The sequence below is a fragment of the Oncorhynchus mykiss genome, chromosome 7 (assembly GCF_013265735.2).
Source record: "Oncorhynchus mykiss isolate Arlee chromosome 7, USDA_OmykA_1.1, whole genome shotgun sequence".
Lineage (NCBI taxonomy): Eukaryota > Metazoa > Chordata > Actinopteri > Salmoniformes > Salmonidae > Oncorhynchus > Oncorhynchus mykiss.
Genome location: NC_048571.1, coordinates 76,174,847 through 76,194,933, shown reverse-complemented (window position 1 = coordinate 76,194,933; position 20,087 = coordinate 76,174,847). Strand labels below are relative to the sequence as shown.

Here is a 20,087-nt window from a genome sequence, read left to right as displayed (position 1 = left end):
CGGCCAAAGTAAGTGTTGGCTTTGGGGATGACCAGTGCAATATACCTGCTGGAGCACGTGCTACAGGTGTGTGTTGCTATGGTGACCAGTGAGCTGAGATAAGGCGGGGCTTTACCTAGCATAGACTTATAGATGACCTGGAGCCAGTGGGTTTGGCGTCAAATAGGTAGTGAGGGCCAGCCAACGAGAGCGTACAGGTCGCAGTGGTGGGTAGTATATGGGGCTTTGGTGACAAAACGGATGGCACTGTAATAGACTCCATCCAATTTGCTGAGTGTTGGAGGCTATTTTGTAAACGCACTTGCCGAAGTCGAGGATCGGTAGGATAGTCAGTTTGACGAGGGTATGTTTGGCAGCATGAGTGAAGGAGGCTTTGCTGCGAAGTAGGAAGCCGATTCTAGATTTAATTTGGGATTGGAGATGTTTAATGTGAGTCTGGAAGGAGAGTTTACAGTCTAACCAGACACCTAGGTATTTGTAGTTGTCCACATATTCTAAGTCAGAACCGTTCAGAGTAGTGATGCTAGTCGGGCAGGAGGGTGTGGGCAGCAATTGGTTGAAGAGCATGCACTTAGTTTTACTAGCATTTAAAAGCAGTTGGAGGCCACGGAAGGAGTGTTGTATGGCATTGAAGCTCATTTGGAGGTTCGTTAGCACAGTGTCCAAAGAAGGGCCAGATGTATACAGAATGGTGTCGTCTGCGTAGAGGTGGATCAGAGCATCACCAGCAGTAAGAGCAACATCATTGATATATACAGAGAAAAGAGTCGGCCCGAGAATTGAACCCTGTGGCAACCCCATAGAGACTACCAGAGGTCCAGACAACAGGCCCTCCAATTTGACACACTGAACTCTTTCTGAGAAGTAGTTGGTGAACCAGGCGAGGCAGTCATTTGAGAAGCCAAGGCTATTGAGTCTGTCGTTAAGAATGTGGTGGTTGACAGAGTCGAAAGCCTTTCCCAAAGTTGGTGCTAAATCCTTTTTTAATGATGCAATGTTACTAAATGAAAAGAAAGTTGGGGTGCCTTCTGCCCCAATGAAGGTAGGCTAGGTAGACCAGAACCCCTTGTTGTTCAAGAGAGTTACAGTCATTCATTACATTCCTGTTGGAATCATGTACACTCTTAGAAAAAAGGGTTAAAATAAAAAATCCTGCAAAAAAGGTTCACTGCTATAAGCTTTTTGATGTCCTCGGAGTGGGCCACAGTGTCTCCTGACCCCTCCTGTCTCAGCCTCCAGTATTTATGCTGCAGTAGTTTATGTGTCGGGGGGCTAGGGTCAGTTTGTTATATCTGGAGTACTTCTCCTGTCCTATTCGGTGTCCTGTGTGAATCTAAGTGTGCGTTCTCTAATTCTCTCCTTCTCTCTTTCTCTCTCTCGGAGGACCTGAGCCCTAGGACCATGCCCCAGGACTACCTGACATGATGACTCCTTGCTGTCCCCAGTCCACCTGGCTGTGCTGCTGCTCCAGTTTCAACTGTTCTGCCTTATTATTATTCGACCATGCTGATCATTTATGAACATTTGAACATCTTGGCCATGTTCTGTTATAATCTCCACCCGGCACAGCCAGAAGAGGACTGGCCATCCCACATATGCTCTCTCTAATTCTCTCTTTCTTTCTCTCTCTCGGAGGACCTGAGCCCTAGGACCATGCCCCAGGAATACCTGACATGATGACTCCTTGCTGTCCCCAGTCCACCTGACTGTGCTGCTGCTCCAGTTTCAACTATTCTGCCTTATTATTATTCGACCATGCTGGTCATTTATGAACATTTGAACATCTTGACCATGTTTTGTTATAATCTCCACCCGGCACAGCCAGAAGAGGACTGGCCACCCCACATAGCCTGGTTCCTCTCTAGGTTTCTTCCTAGGTTTTGGCCTTTCTAGGGAGTTTTTCCTAGCCACCGTGCTTCTTCACCTGCATTGCTTGCTGTTTGGGGTTTTAGGCTGGGTTTCTGTACAGCACTTTGAGATATCAGCTGATGTACGAAGGGCTATATAAAATAAATTTGATTGATTGATTGATGAATTTAAGAAAAATTCCCAAAATTACAGGGCTTAACTTCCCATGGAAAATTTCCGGAAAAATCTGGAAATTTACCGGAAAGTTTCCGAACCTTTGGAACCCTAATCTGTGTAGATGAAGGGGAGGAGACAGGTTAACGAAGGATTTTGAAGCATTGAGACAATTGAGACATGGATTGTGTATGTGTGCCATTCAGAGGATGAACAGGCAATACAAAATACTGAAGTGCGGGGTATGGTAGTAGGTGCCAGGCACACTGGTTTGTGTCAAGAACTGAAACGCTGCTGGGTTTTCTGTGTATATCAAGAATGGTCCACCACCCAAAGGACATCCACCCAACAAGCATTAGAGTCAACATGGGCCAGCACCCTGTGGAATGCATTCGACACCTTGTAGAGTCCATGCCCCGACAAATTGAGGCTGTTCTGAGGTGGAAAAGGGGGTGCAATTTAATATTATGAAGGTGTTCCTAATGTTTTTTTTATACAGTTTATAAAAAACTGGAAACTCCAGAAGGGTGCATTTGCAGCCCACAATTCAGGGAGTTTCTGCATCTGCAAGAACCCTTTCTTTATAATTCTATTGGTTCATTTTTAAACTAGGTACATGAGCAGGATGCTCTCCAGTACAGTAGGTGGCAGTAATGCACCTTAACAATGGAAGAAGAGGCGGGGGTGACAACAGTAGCATAGATAGAACAAGGAGCAGTTAGAGTAATTTATAAATATGTAGCTTTGACTGTGTCCTGTAGCTATGACAGTGTCCTTTGTCCCCACCCATCAGGCACCACTTTCCAGAAGTTCTGTTAACAATGGCAGGTGTTCAGCAGGCAGTCTAAGATACTGTGTGCTAACTAGGAGGACTACAGTAGGCAGGTGAATTATTTATTTAACTAGGCAAGTCAGTTAAGAACAAATTCTTATTTACAATGACAGCCTAGGAACAGTGGGTTAACTGCCTTGTACAGAGGTAGAAGGACATATTTTTACCTTGTCAGCTCGGGGATTTGATCTAACAACATTTCAGTTACTGGTCCAATGCTCTAACCACTAGGCTACCTGCCACCCAATGGCTGGCCGCAATCACACTCTATTTGGAAAATCACGTTTTTAGCTAATTTACCATGATGTCACCAGTGCTGCCTTCAGACGTTTTTACGTTATGGAATATTCAATTGGATGGAAACAGTGGTGTCCTGAACGTCCAGTTTAAAAACGGGGAGGGGTTGGGTTGTGGGTTAGAGAAGGATGTCAGCATGGCCTCTTCTCTTTTAAAACGTCACTCATTGCTTCAAACCACACCCATCAAACGGGAGGAAACATACCTCAAAGTCTGTTCAAGAACGTTTTGGGGGGTGGAAACGTGTCGTTCAGTACCAACCATTCAAGCGAACTGAACCCACCTCTAGATATAGAACAGGAATAGAACAACAAATTAACGTTTCGTATTTTTCAGGTGATTAATATATTCATCCTGCGAGCTACCTGTGTTTGGTTGCGCAAAAGTATTGCGTTTACTTGCTGATGACGGGATAAGCATGGTGTGAATCACGGAGGTGAGTCAAGTGTAGCCTTTATCATGTTGAAGCAATTTCTTGAATATTGGGTAAATATCTCTAAAGACACCGCCTTCCTGCCGCAACGTAATATTCACTGACTATTTGACAAGTTTGAACAAAATGATCGAGCATGTTTCATGTTGTCTGTCGACTTATTTTAGAACCAGCACGTTTTTACCCGTTTCATTGCAATATAACATTTTTAACAAGCAGTTAGCTGGCAAAAATATTAAATGGGTATACTACAGCTAAGGTGTGTGTGTGCGCGCGCGCGCGTGTGTGTGTGTGTGTGTGTGTGCTAGAGAGAGTCCTGTCTGAGATCGGTACTGACTCTTCCTCTCCGCCTCCTAAGTAACTCAACAAAGATATAAGCACAAGAGCAGCGGCTTAACAAGAGGAATCATACACATACCGGAGTGAGAAGACACGATGGCAGAGAACAAGATGGGGCCAAACATTGGGGCTGGGGCTGGAGGTTTTGCCAAACTGGTACAAAAGTCATTGAATCGAGCTCAGGAGAAGGTAAGCAACTAGTGAACGCGGCATCTCTGTTACCCTGAAATCAAGATTGCCACAATAGTTTAGGCTATTCTACACAACTATCTTTGGTATTTGGGCTACTTGAACTAGTGATGCTCATAAGTTATTGGCCTGTTTATGCATATTGATATTATTATGGTGACAGTATGCCCACGTTGTCTGTTACAGTAATACAATTTCTAAAGACATAGTCTCTATCGATGCTGACTGTTGTCTGTGGGTTTGAGTGTCATCTGTTTAATCTGTGTAATTCCTTGAGACAAAAATAAACTCAGTTCAAACAATATTCCATTGACCTTTTTTTTTTTAGCTAGCCTATATCAAGTTAGTTGTCTATTCCAATAGAAATCAGCTGAATTAACTCGGTAGCCTTTAGGGAGGAATTTCCATGGGCTTTGTCAGTATTAGTTTGTTAATTCCTTTTTGTTGATGTTTTTGCAAATGCCACTTCCTGCCTCTGCTGTACACTTCCTCTCCCTTGCTACTCTTACTCTGTGGCTTTGTGGTTCACTGCTTGGCCTGGGTTCTGCTCTGCTAGTTTCACTTTGCTGCCGAAACCCTCAAAACATGACAGAGAGTGTAGTTTGATGTGTTTGTGTCAGATATTGTAAAATTAAATCGGTTGAGTTGTGCCCAAGTTCCATCCTATCATTTGGGGTCAACCACAGAGGTCATTTTTGGGAAGGGGAATGCTAGAAATTATGTTGGCCTCTGTATAGAAAATAGTGTGGCCTTTATCCTATTACAGTTAGCTTTTTAACTAGTTGACTGGAATCATTATGGAATACAACATAGGGCCTAATATAATGTAAGTGCGATTGTTAGTACCTCACACTGGTCAACCTCAACAACAGTGCCTGTTTAGAGACTCAAGTCTTTTTAATGTTGTCTGAAACTTGTGGATAGGTCACCAGCTGTTTGTTTTCATCTTGTCATAGGTCATGCAGAAGCTGGGTAAGAACATGGAGACAAAAGATGAACAGTTTGAGCAGTACTCCCAGAACCTTCTCAAACAACAGGTACCAATGAAGAAAATTCAGACATCGCCAATCAAAATAAACAATCAACCATGTTATTTTTGCAAAGCCTATTAGATTCTGAGTTCGGACATTTGTTTGTATGTGAAAACTATTTCTAAGATGCATACTTTCAGTTGTTAGGAACTTGCACATCATGGTGTGGCTTGCACTACCGGTGCTGGCACAGCAGCAGATCTATTAAATCTGTGTTCCAGCGGCATACACGGTTTACATTTTTTAAATCATTTGAAAGATTGCTCAGAAAACCAGGTGTTTGAATCAGCGTATGCAGACTTCAATTTTGACCTTACGCCAATTTAACATAAGCAGAGTAAAGTTTTTACATGGATATTGCTATACTCGTCCTACTGCCATAATTAGTGTAATGTCGAATTATTAGTGTGCATGTTAACATACTGACTGATACATTAAGTTTGTATCGATGTGCAACATATATTAGGTAATGAGTCGTACTTACTGTTGGCTGCTCAAGTCTCTTTATCCACTAAGTCACTTAAGGACCATATTCACACGACTGAAACCTTTTTGCATTGCTAATTTAATGGATCTAAACTCCAGGCATTTGGAACGGTGGTCTTCCTTGCACTTCGTTTACATTCTTAGTTTTTCCATGTCATTTTACTGGCTGATATGCTGTCAAATGGCTTACTGACTCTAGCCACTGGTCACTGTTCAGTGATATATTCGGTATCTATAACGCCATATCTGACGTTAGGTTAACCGTTATCTCTGTGTTTTGGGGCAGTTTACCAAATCCGCATGTATCATTTGAGAAAAAGTAACTAGTCTGAACATTTTCTCAGAAATCATTTTAATAAATTCCATGACAACCTGTCCGTTAACCTCTGACCAATTTTGTGCATGCCGATAACATGACATGTCACAGGAAGGAGCTCCACCCGTAGACAGTTTTCACTCTTATATCGCACTCCTATTACGAAACCGAGTAGGACGCACCCGTGATATTTTCACCAGACTATCTTGTGTAAAAAGTATAACCCTCTCAACGAATCTTCTATCTTTACAACCAACAGAATGATGGCGGCAGGCTATTTAAAGACGTCAAAGCATACTTCAGTGCAGTGAAAGGTAGGATCTGTCTACATCTCAATCCATAGCAGAGGACTGTTAAACTGTTTAATATAGTAGGAGGGCTATATCTTGAACACTACTGTACAACTTAACACACTGGCCAGTTTTTTTTTTCTTTCTCCCCTCTTTTAAACTGACCTTACTTTCAAAACGTCTCTGGTAGCATAACTGTCAATTTATAAAAACAAATAACTACCAGCCATTTAAAAGGGCTGACTCTGAAAATGAATGTGTTATTTATTTGAGCAGGAACAATAATGTTTTGTTTTTTTTGTGCTACCATTTGCATACCAGTTCAAGTGAAGCCCATCTTGTTTTGACCTTTAAGTGTAGGTGTAGCCGAATCTGCAGTGTGTCACAAATCCAAAACCACTTCATCTAAATGTGCCGTCCATGCTGATTTTTGTCATACGAGCTGTGTAAAGGCCAAAAGCTTGGTGTTATTCATTCGTGCACACCAAAGCAAAACGTTTTGCAACAGAAAACAAGCGTTTCTTATTGGAAAAGTTCAGGTTCTGTTTCCATCAGTTTGGTGCCAAATGAATACAACCCTAGTTTCAAACATTCAACCCACATCCCCAGACTCTGACCCTTGGTCTAGCTAACAAGGTATCTGCTAGGCAAGCTATCCATCTACACAAATGTCTACTTTCTCACTTGGCTGTCCTAAACAATAGCTATTAGCTTTATAGTGTCATCTAAACGCATTCGTTTTGCTCTAGTTCACATGTTCCTTCTGTCCTTCTCCACAGTGATGCATGAGACTTCCAAGCGCCTGTCCCAGACGTTAAGAGATGTCTACGAACCTGACTGGCAGGGAGGAGAGGACCTATCTGTCATCATGGAGGTGGGCCATAGATGGGTGTTTTCAGACAAGTGGATTTTTTTGAGGAGGAAGAACCCCTGATGAAGATCTATTGACCAAAATGTTGGTCTGAGAACCATTAAATAAGAGGGGAGTATACAGTAATACCAGAGTTTCATTTTTAAAGACTACAGTTAGGCAAAAGTGCTTTTCATGTTTCAGGTGAGGCAGTTCTTTCGGTGTGTATTTATAATAATTGTTAGTATACACTGACATGGTGACTGGATTCATCAGGAAGTCTATAGGGGATTTTCCCACTGTACGATTAAAACCTATCCGATCCAGAAACCATAGATAGATGGCAGCATTCGCGCAAAAATGAAAGCGTGAACCACTGCATTTAACCACGGCACGGTGACTGGGAATATGGTAGAGTACATGCTCAGCCCCCCCCCCTGTACTCCCTATTAACCCATGACTGCGTGGCCACGCACGCCTTCAACACAATCATCAAGTTTGCAGACGACACAACAGGTGTCCTGATTACCAATGACAAGACAGCCTACAGGGAGGAGGTGAGGGCCCTGGCGGAGTGGTGCCATGAAAATAACCTCCATGTCAATAAAACGAAGGAGCTGATCATGGGAGACAGCAGGGGGAACATGCACCCATCCACATCGAAGGGGCCGCAGTGGAGAAGGTGAAAAGCTTCAAGTTCCCCTTTGTACACATCACTGACAATCTGAAATGGTCCAGTGTGGTGGAGAAGGCGCAACAGCGCCTCTTCAAACTCAGGAGACTGAAGAGGCGCAACAGCGAGCCACGGCTTGTTACCCCGCTACCATCCAGAAGGCGAGGTCAGTACAGGTGCATCAAAGCTGGGACAGAGACTGAAGCTGTTTTTCAGTCTCAAGGCCATCAGACTGTTAAATAGTCACCATTAGCCAGTACCCTGCCCTGAACTTTAGTCACTGTTATTAGCCGGCTACCACCCGGTATTCAACCATGCACCATAGAGACTGCTGCCCTGTGTACAAAGTCATTGAACACTGGTCACTTTGATAATGTTAACATACTGTTTTACCCACTTCATATGTTTGTACTGTATTCTAGTCAAGGCCATCCTGTTCAACTATTGCTGTACATATTCTTCAGATATACTAAATATTCTATCCACATACTGTCCATAATGTCTAAACATCCTATCTCACTCACAGACGCATAAATAAACAAACAAACAAACTTGTTGGTTCGAGCCCTGAATGCTGATTAGACTGTAAACTCTCCTTCCAGACTCACATTAAGCATCTCCAAGCCAGAATTACACCTAGAATCGGCTTCCTATTTCACAACAAAGCATCCTTCACTCATGCTGCCAAACATACCAATGTAAAACTGACTATCCTACTGATCCTTGACTTCGGCAATATCATTTACAAAATAGCCTCCAACACTCTACTCAGCAAATTGGATGTAGTCTATCACAGTGTCATCCGTTTTATCACCAAAGCCCCATATACTACCCACCACTGCAACCTGTATGCTCTCGTTGGTTGGCCCTCGCTTCATATTTGTCGCCAAACCCACTGGCTCCAGGTCATCAATAAGTATTTTCTAGGTAAAGCCCCACCTTAACTGAGCTCACTGGTCACCATAGCAGCACCCACCCATAGCACGCGCTCCAGCAGGTACAGTTGAACTCGGAAGTTTACGTACACTTAGGTTGGAGTCATTAAAACTCGTTTTAAAACCACTTCAGACATGTATTGTTAACGAACTACAGTTTTGGCAAGTCGGTTACGACATCTACATTGTGCATAACACAAGTCATTTTTCCAACAATTGTTTAGACAGATTATTTCACTTAATTCACTGTATCACAATTCCAGTGGGTCAGAAGTTTACATATACTAAGTTGACTGTGCCTTTAAACAGCTTGGAAAATGCCAGAAAATTATGTCAATTAGCCTATCAGAAGCATTACATCATTTGAGTCAATTGGAGTGTGGATGTATTTCAAGGCCTACATTTAAACTCAGTGCCTCTTTGCTTGACATCATGGGAAAAACAAAAGAAATCAGCCAAGACCTCAGACAAAAAATTGCTGGAGGAAACGGGTACAAAAGTATCTATGTTGATATAACCTGAAAGGCCTTTCAGCAAGGAATAACCACCGCTCCAAAACCACCATAAAAAAGCTAGACTACGGTTTGCAACTGCACATGGGAACAAATATTGTACTTTTGGGAGAAATGTCCTCTGGTCTGATTAAACAAAAATAGAACTGTTTGGCCATAATGACCATCGTTATGTTTGGAGGAAAAAGGGAGAGGCTTGCAAGCTAAAGAACACCATCCCAACCGTGAAGCACGGGGGTGGCAGCATCATGTAGTGGGGGTGCTTTGCTGCAGGAGGGACTGGTGCACTTCACAAAATAGATGACATCATGAGGCAGCAAAATTATGTGGATATATATTGAAGTAACATCTCAAGACATCAGTCAGGAAGTTAAAGCTTGGTTGCAAATGGGTCTTCCAAATGGTTAATGACCCCAAGCATACTTCCAAAGTTGTGGCAAAATGGCTTAAGGACAACAAAATCAAGGTATTGGAGTGGCCATCTCAAAGCCCTGACCTCAATCCTATAGAAAATTTGTGGGCAGAACTGAAAAAGCGTGTGCGTGCAAAGAGGCCTACAAACCTGACTCCGTTATACCAGCTCTGTCAGGAGGAATGAGCCAAAATTCACCCAACTTATTGTGGGAAGCTTGTGGAAGGCTACCTGTAACATTTGACCCAAGTTAAACAATTTAAAGGCAATGCTACGAAATACTAATTTAGTGTATGTAAACTTCTGACCCACTGGGAATGTGATGAAAGAAATAAAAGCTGAAATAAATCCTTCTCTCTACTAATATTCTGACATTTCACATTGTTAAAATAAAGTGGTGATCCTAACTGACCTAAAATGGGGGATTTTTACTGGGATTAAATGTCAGGAATTGTGAAAAACTGAGTTTAAATGTATTTGGCTAAGGTGTATGTGAACTTCCGACTTCAATTGTAGACCTTATCCCATGTGTAACTCTGTTGTTTTTGTCGCACTGTTTTGCTTTATCTTGGCCAGGTCGCAGTTGTAAATGAGAACTTGTTCTCAACTGGCCTACCTGGTGAAATAAAAAAATCGAATTGTCTGACAGCCCTGGTATATCAGACCGTATACCACGGGTATAACAAAAGGTTTATTTTTACTGCTCTAATTACGTTGGTAACCAGTTTATAATAGCAATAAGGCACCTCAGGGGTTTGTGGTATATGGCCAATATACCACGACTAAGGGCTATATCCAGGCACTCCACTTCGCTTTGTGGACGTATACCACACCCCCTCGGGCCTTATTGCTTAAATATTACACACACTCTGGACTCTGAGATTGCTCGTCCTAATATTTCTAAATTCAATTTTTACTTTTTACATGTTGTGTGTATTGTTAGATATTACTGCACTGTTAGAGCTAGGAACGCAAGCATTTCACTACACCGACAATAACAGCAATATCTGGCAAATACGTGTATGTGTTCAATAAAATTTGATTTGATTTTGGCAAATGTATTACTGTTGTATAGTAGAAAGCAGCCTGAAGGTTTATTTCTAACATTTGTTTTTACTACAGAGTGAGGACTTGCTGTGGAATGATTATGAAGAGAAACTAACAGACCAGATAGTTCGCACCATGGAGAATTACACTGGACAGTTTCATGAAGTCAAGGTAGCGTCTGCTATAATCTTATCAATTGTTTGTGGTCCGATAGAACTAGTTCAAGTCAGAACTCTTCTCTGCCCATGTGTTTACATTGCTGATTGGTCCTACAAACAATCATGGGAGACTAGTGCCATGTGGCTCATGGATATTGCGCTCAGAAATATCGCTTCTCCCCCTGCCTCTTAGGAACGAGTAGCCAAACGTGGTCGGAAGCTCGTAGACTACGATTCCTCACGCCACCACTTGGAGACGCTGCAGAATGCCAAGAAGAAAGACGATGCCAAAATCACCAAGGTGTGTTGAAAATTAAATGTAAATTGAATCTCTACAGCTTTTTTTGTTGTTCTTTGTCTATGTATTTGGATAAAGACACTGAAAGCATTTGGACTCAATTTCTCTCTGATCAGGCAGAGGAGGAGTTCAACAAAGCCCAGAGTGTGTTTGAGGAAATCAACAAAGAGATGAGGGAGGAGCTTCCTGTTCTCTATCAAAGGTGATGTCAATGGACCACAGCACATCGGGGTCGTGTTCATTAGGCACCAAACGGGGAAACAGGGAGGGACTACTGTTGCTCTAGTATAACAGAACATTTTCCCTCTTGTCTAAAGCCGGATTGGATGTTACGTGACCGTCTTTCAAAACATTTCCAACCTGAGGGACGTCTTCTATAAGGAAATGAGTGTGGTAAGCCTGTTTTTCCTACATTCTGATATGGATGTTATTCTCCCAAAAATAATAAAACATCACAATATATTTAACACATTTTTATCACAGATCTAAATCATTTACTGTATGTGATGTAGTATAGTGTCTCACTGTTCAGATGAAGAAATGTACTGCAAGTCAACTGGTATTGACTAATAGAATAACCACGCTTGATTGCAGCTGAACCATGAGCTTTACAGCGTGATGAAGAAGCTGGAGACTCAGTATTCAGGAAAAGCTTTTATCATCAAGGGCCTTAACAGGTCAGTGTTTCAGATGACCATAAGAATCCACCACATTGGTTTAACCCCTTATAGTCTTTAGTTTTCTTCTCATCAAGTCTAGAATCTGGGATCTAAGAATGTCCAACCTGCTAACCAGCCAGATCATCTCACCCTCTATATCCTCTCTTAGCACCAAGTCCAAGAAGAGAAAATCCCTGGTCATCTCAGCGCCCATCCCCTGTAACACAGCCTTCCCCTCGGAACACACAGCTCTCCACGCATCCACAGCCCCGGAGAACGGCAAGGAGACCTGTACCCAGAGTATCCCTGAGGAGCCCGCTGCCATCTCAGGAGAGGCTGACGAGGGCACTGGCACAGCGGACCCCTGCGTCTTCACCTCCGTTCTCTCGGACGAGTTGAGCTCCAACGGCACCACTACACCCAACAGGCGGTCGGCGTGCGACAGCGACAACGGGGTCGGGAGTGACGTCGCTTCAGAGGGTCTGAGTGACCTCCAAGATGGCGGTGCTTTGGAAGAGCAGGGCCTTAGCCAATTGCAGGACTCCTCTGCCTTAGAAGAGCAGGTTCAAAGGTCAGAGGTGACCTCTGGAGGTGAGGTCATTACCAGTCAGAAGGCTGTGGCTGAGTCCACAGAGAGCAAAGTCCTATATGACACTGACCAGGCTAATCTTCCAGAGCATGGCAAAGCCAAGGCTCCACCGCGTCCTGCGCCACAACTTTCCTTACCCCACTCTGAGAAGCACTCCTTCCCCCCTGCAGAGGCCAGCCAAGTGGAGGTGGTGGAAGAGAAGGGAGAAAGAGCTTCCCAGGAGCTGCAGGCAGGTGACACCGAGAGCACTGGAAATGACTCGGACTCCCAGAATCCACCTGGTTTCATTTACAAGGTTATTCCCTTTGCTAGTAATGGTATTATCTTTATAATATATTATAGTGTGGTGTGTACAGTGGGGAGAACAAGTATTTGATACACTGCCGCTTTTTCAAGTTTTCCTACTTACAAAGCATGTAGAGGTCTAATTTTTTCTCATAGGTTTTTTTTTCTTCTCACACTTCAACTGTGAGAGACGAAACCTAAAACAAAAATTCAGAAAATCACATTGTATGATTAAGTAATTAATTTGCATTTTATTGCATGACATAAGTACTTGATAGATCAGAAAAGCAGAACTTAATATTTGGTACAGAAACCTTTGTTTGCAATTACAGAGACCATACGTTTCCTGTAGTTCTTGACCAGGTTTGCACACACTGCAGCAGGGATTTTGGCCCACTCCATACAGACCTTCTCGAGATCGTTCAGGTTTCGGGGCTGTCGCTGGGCAATACGGACTTTCAGCTCCCTCCAAAGATTTTCTATTGGGTTTAGGTCTGGAGACTGGCTAGGCCACTCCAGGACCTTGAGATGCTTCTTACAGAGCTACTCCTTAGTTGCCCTGGCTGTGTGTTTTGGGTCGTTGTCATGCTGGAAGACCCATCCACGACCCATCTTCAATGCTCTTACTGAGGGAAGAAGGTTGTTGGCCAAGATCTCGCGATACATGGCCCCATCCATCCTCCCCTCAATACGGTGCAGTCGTCCTGTCCCCTTTGCAGAAAAGCATCCCCAAAGAATGATGTTTCCACCTCCATGCTTCACGGTTGGGATGGTGTTCTTGGGGTTGTACTCATCCTTCTTCTTCCTCCAAACACAGCGAGTGGAGTTTAGACCAGAAAGCTCTAATTTTGCCACATGACCTTCTCCCATTCCTCCTCTGGATCATCCAGATGGTCATTGGAAAACTTCAGACAGGCCTGGACATGCGCTGGCTTGAGCAGGGGGACCTTGCATGTGCTGCAGGGTTTTAATCCATGACGGCGTAGTGTGTTTCTAATGGTTTTCTTTGAGACTGTGGTCCCAGCTCTCTTCAGGTCATTGACCAGGTCCTGCCGTGTAGTTCTTGGCTGATCCCTCACCTTCCTCATGATCATTGATGCCCCACGAGGTGAGATCTTGCATGGAGCCCTAGACCGAGGGTGATTGACCATCATCTTGAACCTCTTCCATTTTCTAATAATTGCGCCAACAGTTGTTGCCTTCTCACCAAGCTACTTGCCTATTGTCCTGTAGCCCACCCCAGCCTTGTGCAGGTCTACAATTTAACCCTGATGTCCTTACACAGCTCTCTGGTCTTGGCCATTGTGGAGAGGTTGGAGTCTGTTTGAGTGTGTGGAGTCTGTTTGAGTGTCTTTTATACAGGTAACGAGTTCAAACAGGTGCCATTAATACAGGTAATGAGTGGAGAACAGGAGGGCTTCTTAAAGAAAAACTAACAGGTCTGTGAGAGCTGGAATTCTTACTGGTTGGTAGGTGATCAAATACTTATGTCATGCAATAAAATGCAAATGAATTACTTAAAAATCATTCAATGTGATTTTCTATATTTTTGAAGTGTACCTATGATAAAAAATTACAGACCTCCACGTGCTTTGTAAGTAGGAAACACTGCCGATTTTGCAGGTTATCAAATACTTGTTCTCCCCACTGTATATAGAGTCCATTGTCCTAACATTCTTTAAAATGCAGATGTTAGTCAATCAATTATGAAGGCCATGTTATTGGATAAAGTGAGAAGACCTTAGTGTTTCACATGCCTGAAGTGGTGTAAATATAAATGTGTTAATTGATGAACGAATGGCCAGCTCGGTGCATTAGGTATCTATTGCCAGCACATAATTTATGGGCCCAGTCCTAACTTGAAATTCCATTGACATCAGTTCATGATTTACAATGCAAACAATTTAAGCTTGAGCCTTACATGAGGGAAATGAAGTTCTTAGCACTTCAATTCAAAATGTTATATTTTGATGAAACATTTGTGCTGAGTATTTGTCTAACAGAGTTGTTTATGTGGTGGTGTGATATCAGGGAGTGGCGCTCGAGGGTCACATTTCAGAAGACGGCACACTGCAGTATGACGTGGAAGATCTGATTCTTATCCTCGCCGACGCAGAGGAGAAGGTGTGTGTGTGTGTGTGTGTGCATGTATATACAATATTTGTATTCATGTAAGCCTGTCTCCTTGGTGTAGTTTAACTTCCAAATGGGACCACTAAGTAATACTAAAGGTCATAGTCTTAAACTGAGCACTGAATTTGAACGGTGCATCAGACTGTAACACCGAATTTGAAAACAGTTTCCCCACAAGCATGTCACTTTAGAATTATTGGGATTTTCAGCACATTATGTAGCAAGTTGAGCCAATATATGGTATTGCTTTGATTTTGTTGACACTTTCATGGTTCCCTTTTTGTCAAGATTGCAGAAATGATCCTTTATTCACAAAGCGTCCCAGAGTAGGAGTGCTGATCTAGGATCAGTTTAGTATTTTAGGACATAATGAATGAATGAGAACGGGGACCTGATTTTAGATCAGCACTCCTACTTTGAGACGCATAATGAAAATTGACCCTGATCTCTCTTAAAAGGTGAGTAACATGGTGTGTTTTTGTTAACCTTGACCTCACTACAGCAGGAAGGCATGGCCAAGGTGGTGAGGGAGAAGACATGTATTGAGCAGGGAGATCTGCCAGAATGAGCCAATTTGTACCTGTCATTCCTGTCTTCCCCTCGAGCTGTGGTGACCCATTCAGTGTTCATGTGCTAGTCAGAACATTTCCAACTTGCTAACTGGTTGTCGTTATACACGTGCCGCGCTCAACCAGTGACCAAGTTGGAGTTCCGATTAGCACACCGGCACACACAATGGCAATGGACGGAGATGGTATGGGTGTGGAGGACTTCGTAAGAAGAGAAAGAGGAAAAACAGGAACACAAGCCCTATTAATCACACGCTTCCATGTCTCAACTTGTTGGAAGAAAACGATGTGTCATACTTACCGAGAGAATGTTCTTTTGTTAACACATGTTTTTGATATGCAGTATTTTGGCCTTGTTTGTGTTAACATTGTGTAAGTCTCAACTGTGAAACGTATAGAAACCATTTTTTTTTATATTGATGCCATTGAAAGAGTTGTAGTTTAATAAAGTTATGTGAGAGAGGAGTGGTGTTGTTGAAATAGCAAAAAGAATAGCATTTTCACTGTTCTAATAGGTTGCATGGGTCTGCTTTAGCTTTACTGCTTAAGCAATAAGGCCCGAGGAGGTGTGGTATATGGACAATATACCACGGCTAAGGGCTGTCCGGATGCACGGCGCAACGCAGAGTGCCTGGCCACAGCCCTGAGGTGTGGTATATTGGCCAAATATATGACAAACCGCCTGAGGTGCCTTATTACTATTATAAACTGGTTACCAACGTAATTCGAGCAGTAAGAATATTTTCTGTCATACCCGTTGTATACGGTCTGCTATACCACTGCTGAAAGCCAATGAACATTCAGGGCTTGAACCACCCAGTTTCTAATATTCCATATTCCCATGAGTAGTCAAGCCCCTGTGTATCACATGTTACAACACAAGGTGGCGCTAGTGGTCTAACAAACTACAGAGATAACCCATTTTCACTTGAGGTGCTTTCCCATTCTTTTTTTGTTGTTGCAGTGATTGTGAATATTAGTGTCAACTTCGTGGCCGACCTTGAAACTTGGTGGGATAACCTCATTTTGTACCAGATGCAACCTATGTCGAGAGAGAAACGGATGATACACTGTCAATTCATTTAGGATAATTCCAAAGCATCTGACAATAGGTACTCTAAATGGGTTATTTATTCATTAATATATAGTTACCATTTATTTGACTATTTTTCTAAACCGCTGCATTCAATATTTTCAAATGAACAACATTTTTCTAAGTGTAATACAGGATAGCAAAAGTATTGAGACAAAACTGTAAAATCCAGACATTTAAATGCTTTTTAAAATTAAAGCTGCAAAAAAAGTTAAAGGTTATTGTACTATTTACTTAATATACAGTATCAGTCAAAAGTTTGGACACACCTACTCATACCAGGGGTTTCCTTTATTTTTTACTGTTTTCTACATTTTAGAATTATAGTGAAGACATCAACTATGAAATAACACACATGGACTCATGTAACCAAAAAAGTGTTAAACAAATTAAAACGTTTTATATTTGAGATTCTTCAAAGTAGCCAACCTTTGACAGCTTTGCACACTCTTGGCATTCTCTCAACCAGCTTCATGAGGTAGTCACCTGGAATGCATTTCAATTAACAGATGTGCCTTGTTTAAAAGTTAAGTTGTGGAATTTCATTCCTTAATGCGTTTGAGCTAATCAGTTGTGTTGTGACAAGGTAGGGCAGGAAACAGAAGAAAGCCCTATTTGGTAAAATACCAAGTCCATATTATGGCGAGAACCGCTCAAATAAGCAAACAGTCCATTGTTACTTTAAGACATTTAAGACCTCAATCTAGACAATTGTAAGAACTTTGAAAATGTCTTCAAGTGCAGTCGCAAGACCATCAAGCGCTATGATGAAACTGGCTCTCATAAGGACTGCCACAGGAAGGAAGACACAGAGTTACCTCTGCTGCACCTCAGATTGCGGCCCAAATGAATTCTTCATCAACTGTTCAGAGGTGACTGCGTGAATCAGGCCTTTTTTAATTTTTTATTTTACCAGGCAAGTCAGTTAAGAACAAATTCTTATTTTCAATGACGGCCTAGGAACAGTGGGTTAACTGCCTGTTCAGGGGCAGAACGACAGATTTGTACCTTGTCAGCTCGGGGGTTTTGAACTCGCAACCTTCCGGTTACTAGTCCAACGCTCTAACCACCCTGCCGCCCCTTAATGGTCGAATTGCTGCAAAGAAACCACTACTAAAGTACACCAATAATAAGAAGAGACTTGCTTGGGCCAAAAAACACGAGCAATGGACATTAGACTGGAAATCTGTCCTTTGGTCCGAGTCCAAATGGGAGATTTTGGGTTCCCACCGCCGTGTCTTTGTGAGATGCATAGTAGGTGAACAGATGATATCTGCATGTGTGGTTCCCACCATGACGCATGGAACTAAATTACTATCACCCCGTTGCACTCACTTCTGTCATCATGAAGTGCTTTGAGAGACTAGTCAAGGATCATATCACCTCCACCCTACCTGATACCCTAGACCCACTTCAATTTGCTTACCGCCCCAATAGGTTCACTGGCGATGCAATTGCCATCACACTGCCCTATTCCATCTGGACAAGAGGAATACCTATGTAAGAATGCTGTTTGCTGACTACAGCTCAGCATTTAACACCAGAGTACCCTCCGAACTCGCCATTGAGCTCGAGACACTGGGTCTCGACCCCGCCCTGTGCAACTGGGTCCTGGACTTTCTGACAGGCCGCCCATAGGTGGTGAAGGTAGGAAACATCTCCACCCCGCTGATCCTCAACAAGGGGGCCCCACAAGGGTGCATTCTCAGCCCTCTCCTGTACTCCCTGTTCACCCATGACTGCGTGGCCATGCACGCTTCAAACTCAATCGTCAAGTTTGCAGACGACACTACAGTGGTAGGCTTGATTACCAACAATGACGAGACGGCGTACAGGGATAAGGTGCGGGCCCTCGGAGTGTGGTGTCAGGAAAATAAACTCTCAACATCAACAAAACACAGGAGATGATCGTGGTCTTCAGGAGACAGCACAAGGGAGCCCCCCCATCCTCATCGATGGGACAGTAGTGGAGAAGGTGGGAAGTTTTAAGTTCCTCGCGTACACATCACAGACAAACTGAAATGGTCCACCCACAAAGACAGTGTGGTGAAGAAGGTGCAACAGCGCCTCTTCAACATCAGGAGGCTGAAGAAATTTGGCTTGTCATCTAAAACACTCACAAACTTTTACAGATGCAAAATCGAGAGCATCCTGTCGGGCTGTATCACCTCCTGGTATGGTAGCTGCTCCGCCCATAACCGGAAGGCTCTCCAGAGGGTAGTGAGGTCTGCACAACGCATCACCGGGTGCAAACTACCTAACCTCCAGGACACCTACACCACCTGATGTCACAAGAAGGCCATAAAGATCATCAAGGACAACAACCACCCGAGCCGTGCCTGTTCACCCCGCTATCTTCCAGAAGGCGAGGTCAGTACAGGTGCATCAAAGCTGGGGCTGAGTGACTGAAAAACAGCTTCTATCTCAAGGCCATCAGACTGTTAAACAGCCACCACTAACATTGAGGCTGCTGCCAACATACAGACTCAAATCTCTGGCCACTTTAATAAATGGACTTAATAAAGGTATCACTAGTCACTTTAATAATGCCACTTTAATAATGTTTACATATCCTACATTACTCATCTCATATCTATATACTGTATTCTATACCATCTATTGCATCTTGCCTATGCCGCACGGTCATCGCTCGTTCATATATTTATATGTACATATTCTTATTCATCCCTTTATGTTTCTGTGTATAAGGTAGTTGATATGAATTTGTTCAATTACTTGTTAGATATTACTCCATTGTCGGAACTAGAATCACAAGCATTTCGCTACACTCGCATTAACATCTGCTAAACATGTGCATGTGACCAATACATTTTGATTTGAGTTGGAGGTGTAGAGGTGCTGGTGACACTGTCTGATTTGAAAAAAGTCATAAACTGTACTGGTTAAGTTCAACCAGCTTTGTAAAAAAATGTATTAGGGTAACACTTCAACTTAAATATATTGACTTAAACTGGCTAAAAGTTTGTTATATCAATCTTATTTCAGCATAGTAAACAGTTTCCCGTGTGTATCAAGAATTGTCCACCACCCAAAGGACATCCAGCCAACTTGACAAAGGGTAGATGCATTGGAGTCAACATGGGCCAGCATCCCTGTGGAATGCTTTCGACACCTTGTAGAGTCCGTGCCCTGACGAGTTGAGGCTGTTCTGAGGGCAAAAGGGGGGGTTCAACACAATACTAGGAAGGTGTTCCTAATGTTTGGTATTATCGGTGTATATACTGTATTTTATGAATAACTTATATCCAACGGTAATGTTTATTTACAGGTCTAATGGTGACTACTTCTAAACTTCCAAAGATCCAATCAACCTTGGATGAATGATTGTATACCTAGCTACACATTGAAATGATGGTGTCCTTTTGTTGGGTAAATTAGTCAATGAATCAAATGGATTTATAAAGACCTTTTTACATCAGCAGATGTCACAAAGTGCTTATGCAGAAACCCAGCCTAAAACCCCACAGAGCAAGCAATGCAGATGTAGAGGCACGATGGCCAGGAAAAACTCCCTAGAAAGGCAGAAACCTAGAGAGGAACCAGGCTCTGAGAGGTGGCCAGTCTTCTGGCTGTGCCGTGTGGAGGTAACAGTACATGGACAAGATGTTCAAACGTTTA

The 20,087-nt window shown here is 42.9% G+C and overlaps 1 protein-coding gene across 3 annotated transcripts; it reads left to right on the top strand.

Moving 5' to 3' along the window:
* Positions 1 to 2,782: 2,782 nt before the first annotated feature.
* LOC110528503 (bridging integrator 2) lies at positions 2,783 to 16,381 on the top strand. 3 transcript variants are annotated; one of them, XM_036984085.1, is made up of 14 exons: positions 2,783 to 2,907; positions 3,488 to 3,587; positions 3,943 to 4,112; positions 5,069 to 5,149; positions 6,205 to 6,259; positions 7,015 to 7,109; positions 10,740 to 10,835; positions 11,016 to 11,123; positions 11,237 to 11,322; positions 11,438 to 11,513; positions 11,715 to 11,797; positions 11,949 to 12,663; positions 14,685 to 14,777; positions 15,289 to 16,381. In XM_036984085.1, exons 3-14 carry the CDS (start codon positions 4,020 to 4,022, stop codon positions 15,352 to 15,354), a joined length of 1,647 nt encoding a protein of 548 aa, XP_036839980.1. In that variant the 5' UTR covers positions 2,783 to 2,907; positions 3,488 to 3,587; positions 3,943 to 4,019; the 3' UTR covers positions 15,355 to 16,381. The 3 variants fall into 3 exon arrangements, with proteins under 3 accessions (XP_036839980.1, XP_021466282.2, XP_021466281.2); XM_021610607.2 differs by lacking the exon at positions 2,783 to 2,907 and having other exon boundaries at positions 3,136 to 3,587; positions 15,292 to 16,381; XM_021610606.2 differs by lacking the exon at positions 2,783 to 2,907 and having other exon boundaries at positions 3,136 to 3,587.
* The last annotated feature ends 3,706 nt before the right edge of the window (positions 16,382 to 20,087 follow it).

Excerpts from the sequence above, each read along its gene's own strand:
- LOC110528503 (XM_036984085.1), top strand. The coding sequence starts at position 4,020 with ATGGCAGAGAACAAGATGGGGCCAAACATTGGGGCTGGGGCTGGAGGT. Across the intron at positions 7,110-10,739 it reads ACCTATCTGTCATCATGGAG|AGTGAGGACTTGCTGTGGAA; the intron begins GTGGGCCATAGA and ends TTTTTACTACAG. Across the intron at positions 10,836-11,015 it reads GACAGTTTCATGAAGTCAAG|GAACGAGTAGCCAAACGTGG; the intron begins GTAGCGTCTGCT and ends CCTGCCTCTTAG.